At 33.0% G+C, this 4559-nt stretch overlaps 1 protein-coding gene across 1 annotated transcript; it reads right to left on the reverse strand.

Annotated features, from left to right (window-relative positions):
- Positions 1 to 275: 275 nt before the first annotated feature.
- On the reverse strand, positions 276 to 3657 carry LOC108557051 (nucleolin-like). The gene is made up of 2 exons (XM_017913427.1): positions 2553 to 3657; positions 276 to 454 (listed from the first exon to the last, which is right to left on the reverse strand). Exons 1-2 carry the CDS (start codon positions 3655 to 3657, stop codon positions 276 to 278), a joined length of 1284 nt encoding a protein of 427 aa, XP_017768916.1.
- Positions 3658 to 4559: the final 902 nt, after the last annotated feature.

Here is a 4559-nt window from a genome sequence, read left to right on the forward strand (position 1 = left end):
AGTAAAATTTGTGGATTATTTACACATTGAAAATTCTGAAAATTTTAATTATTAATTCTAGAAAATCAAATCAACATTTACTCACGTGGAAGAAGCACATAGCAACTAAAAGGAAGCAACTGGGCATCAAGTTCGCGAAATTGTACTGGCTGATTTGCAGAAGATCTCCTTTCTCCCTCGACAACAAACTACTTATTTATAAGTCAGTGCTGAAGCCGGCGTGGACGTACGGCACCCAGCTTTAGGGAAAAGTAAGTAATACCAACATCGAGATCCTACAACGCTTCCAGTCCAGGTGCCTGCGAACCCTGGTGCAAGCTCCTTGGAATGTCACGAACGACACGATACAGAATGACATCCAAATGAACACCGTTAAGAGTGAAATCCTTATGTTCAGTGCCCGTTACCAGAACAGACTGGAAAACCACCCCAACAGTCTCGTTGTTTTCTTGTACTGTAGAATGATTATCTTTTAAGTTATTTAGTTTCGTCAATATTTATTTTTAGTTAAGTTGGATTTATGGCCTGGAAATCATCCATTTATATCAATTATAATTAATTAATTATCGATATTTATCTGGAGGTCGACGATCTAGTTAATAACGTTTTAATTCCCCACCATTCAGCGTTTTCAGTATTTTATTCACTTGCGTTTTAATTATTGCATTAATTGACACAGAGTAAAACAGGCTTTAAAATTGACACATGTATCCTCACTTTATCTTTCCTTTTTTGTGTAATTGAAATAACTACTATTGTTGCCTAAATATTTAAACAAAAATGGGACAACAACAAATACACACTTATAAAACAAATAAAGTTTCTATAAAAAAAATAGAAAACTTGCATTTTATTAACTAAATTTTAGACTCTTCTCTGACTAATCTTGTGCAAATATGATATTCTATAATTTTATAACACGATCAGTCCGGTTCATTAAGGTTTGAAATTTTTGAAGGTAAACACATTTTACTTAAAGTCTTAAAAAAATGTAATTTACAATATATATAATACTTATGCAGATTTTAATGTGGGGAATTTTTGAGGTTTTCTATTGGATTATTAATGATATTAGTAATTTTTGAACTTTTACAAATCAAAACATGTTTGCACCACCTGCAATCTTGGCACCACCGTTGAATACTTTGGACGTTGTGTTCCCACATTCTTCATGAATTTTCCTGCTTCAGTTACGCACTGATTCGAAAGATGGGTTTTCGGTTGTCGACTATCCAGGTTTATTTGTCTTCTTGTACTTCACTTGGATCGGCCTACCTCTTAGCATAAATCCATTCATAAATACAAAATATTGTTTATATGTATTTAGTTCCTCGATTAGTCCGGTTACATCTGATGAAATGCCATCAGTCCTGACATAAACTAAGTATTACATCTAGCAATCAACCACGAGTTTTTCTCGGGCAGGAATTTATTGAATTTCCCGGAATGTCTGAGATCTTTTTTCCAGAGAATCAGGTTACACTTAAATATCACAGTATTTCAGTTACTCTTAAGTATCAGCATTATAAAATTTTGTTACTTCTATAAAATTATAATTACATAATTATTAAATAAAAAACATGTTAATTTTTTGTTATAAATATATATTTTATTTAAAATCTGTATTTACATTAAAAAAAATCTTAAAAAAATGTAATTTACAATATATACATAATACTTATGCAGATTTTAATGTGGGGAATTTTTGAGGTTTTCTATTGGATTAGTAATGATATTAGTAATTTTTGAACTTTTACAAATCGAAACATGTTTGCTTATATGGAATCTTAGCACCACCGTTGAATACGTTGTTTTTTCACATTCTTCATGAATTTTCCTGCTTCAGTTACGCATTTGTTCGAAAGATGGGTTTTCGGTTGTCGACAATCCAGGTTTAGGTCTTCTTGTACTTCACTTGGATCGGCCTACCTCTTAGCATAAATCCATTCATTTTCATGGCCTTCTCCACCGATAATGGCAAATTGAATTCAATATGTGCAAAACCCTTAGGTTTTCCGTTGCACGTATCGAATGAAATTTTTGATGGTAAACACATTTTACTTGAGAAATATAAATTCTAAAAAATGAGTATACAAAATATTGTTTATATGTATTTAGTTCCTCGATTAGTCCGGTTACAACTGATGAAATTCCATCAGTCCTGACATAAACTAAGTATTACATCTAGCAATCAACCACGAGTTTTTCTTGGGAAGGAATTTATTGAAATTCCCGGAATGTCTGAGATCTTTTTTTCAGAGAATCAGGTTACATTTAAATATCACAGTATTTTAGTTACTCTTAAATATCAGCATTATAAAAATTAGTTACTTCTATAAAATTATAATTACATAATAATTATTAAATTAAAAAAAAACATGTTAATTTTTTTTATAAATATATATTTTATTTAAAATCTGTATTTACATAAAAAAGTCTTAAAAAAATGTAATTTACAATATATACATAATACGTATGCAGAGTTTAATGTGGGGAATTTTTTAGATATTCTGTAGTATTATTAATGATATTAGTAGTTTTTGATATTTTACGAATCACAACATGTTTGCTTATATGGACAATCTTGGCACCAGCGTTGAATACTTTGGGCGTTGTTTTCCCACATTCTTCATGAGTTTTCCTGCTTCTGTGATGCACTTGTTCGAAAGATGGGCGGTTGGTTGTCGACAATCCAGGTTTATTTGTCCTCTTGTACTTCACCTGGATCGGCCTACCTCTTAGCATAAATCCATTCATTTTGATGGCCTTCTCCACCGATAATGGCAGATTGAATTCAATATACGCGAAACCCTTAGGTTTTCCGTTGCACGTATTGATTGGAATAGAAACACGATTGATTTTTCCGCACCTAGAGAATATTTTTTCTAGCAAATGTGCGGTCGCACCATAATCAACGTTCCCAACAAACACACTTCTTATATCTGCTTCAATCTTCTTTTCGGAGTTCTCATCAATATGTTCAGTTGAAACTGTTTTTTTTATCAGATGCTTATCGTCCTTCAATAGGAGTTTCTTCAGTTTCTCTAAACCTTTATTATTATTAATTTTTACATTGTCTTTTGATACACTATCAGCTTCGATCTTCTCATTTTTTATCAGAATATTCTTCGTGTGTTTGACAACATGTTCTGTTGAAACTGTTTTTATTATCAGATGGTTGTCGTTCTTCAATAGAAGATTCTTCAGGTTCTCCAAACCTTTATTCTTATTAAATTTTACATTGTCTTTAGATACACTCTTTCCATCAGCTTCAATCTTCTCATTTTTTACGTTTTTGATCTTGTAAATTGTTGTAATTTTAGTTACATTATCTTTAGATAAACTTTTTTTGAGAACGTCAATCTTGTTGTTAATTTGTCTTACTGCCTTACGTTTCTCATCCTTCATCTGGCGTATCTTCATGTTTCCGTAAGTCAATTTGAAGATGTTTTTGCTACTAATTGCATTACGTTTTCTATGGTCTTTGATCTTCTTCTCGGTGTTCTTGTCAAGACGTCTATCTGAAAATATATCTTTCAGCACTTGTTTACCGTCCTTCACCAGGACTTCTTTCAGATCCCCAATAGACATCTTCTGGAAGTTGGCCGTAATTTCAGCCATCTCTAGCTCCTCACTGAATACTTGAATTTCAGACATCGTGTTTATAATATACGCGAAGTTTGTTGCTCGAAAGAATTGATGTTGTCGTACCGAAAACTATTCAAGAACTGATACCTTTCGCAAGTTTCAGCAAGTATTTATAGTAAAAGGGTATTAAGGGTACCAAGTATTCGCCTTACAATTTTATTGGAGGTGCAATAAAATCAGGTAAACTTTCTCCCTCTACCGCATAAAAGTAAAATTTGTGGATTATTACACATTGAAAATTCTGAAAATTTTAAAAATTAATTCTAGAAAATCAAATCAACATTTACTCACGTGGAAGAAGCGCATAGCAACTAAAAGGAAGCAGAAGATCTCCTTTCTCCCTCGACAACAAACTACTTATCTATAAGTCAGTGCTGAAGCCGGCGTGGACGTACGGCACCCAGCTTTGGGGAACAGTAAGCAATACCAACATCGAGATCCTACAACGCTTCCAGACCTGGTGCCTGCGGACCCTGGTGCAAGCCCCCTGGAAGGTCACGAACGACACGATACACAATGACCTCCAAATGAACACCGTTAAGAGTGAAATCCCTATGTTCAGTGCTTTTTACCAGAACAGACTGGAAAACCACCCCAACAGTTGTGTCAGTACCACCCCCAACAGTACTGTCGTCAAAATTAATTTTTAGTTAAGTTGCTTTTTTAGTTTTATATTTATTTGTTGGAAGGTTTCTGATGGGAAATCGTTCCGCTCCATGCCTATTTTATTTTCTTTTTTTTGTCTTGTGGTCAAAAAACATTCCACTTATTGCCAAAAATTGGCAGGTTGTGAATAATAAATTATGGATATGAAAAAAAATGATATAAATAAATATTTATTATATGACCTATGGTCAATAGCCCTTTGTTAATATTTTTGTTGTTGCAATAAAAAATACAGTGGAACCTCG

The sequence above is a fragment of the Nicrophorus vespilloides genome, unplaced genomic scaffold (assembly GCF_001412225.1).
Source record: "Nicrophorus vespilloides isolate i.1.1-1 unplaced genomic scaffold, Nicve_v1.0, whole genome shotgun sequence".
Lineage (NCBI taxonomy): Eukaryota > Metazoa > Arthropoda > Insecta > Coleoptera > Silphidae > Nicrophorus > Nicrophorus vespilloides.

Excerpts from the sequence above, each read along its gene's own strand:
- LOC108557051 (XM_017913427.1), bottom strand. The coding sequence starts at position 3,657 with ATGTCTGAAATTCAAGTATTCAGTGAGGAGCTAGAGATGGCTGAAATT. Across the intron at positions 455-2,552 it reads AAGCAAACATGTTGTGATTC|TACAAGAAAACAACGAGACT; the intron begins GTAAAATATCAA and ends ATCATTCTACAG.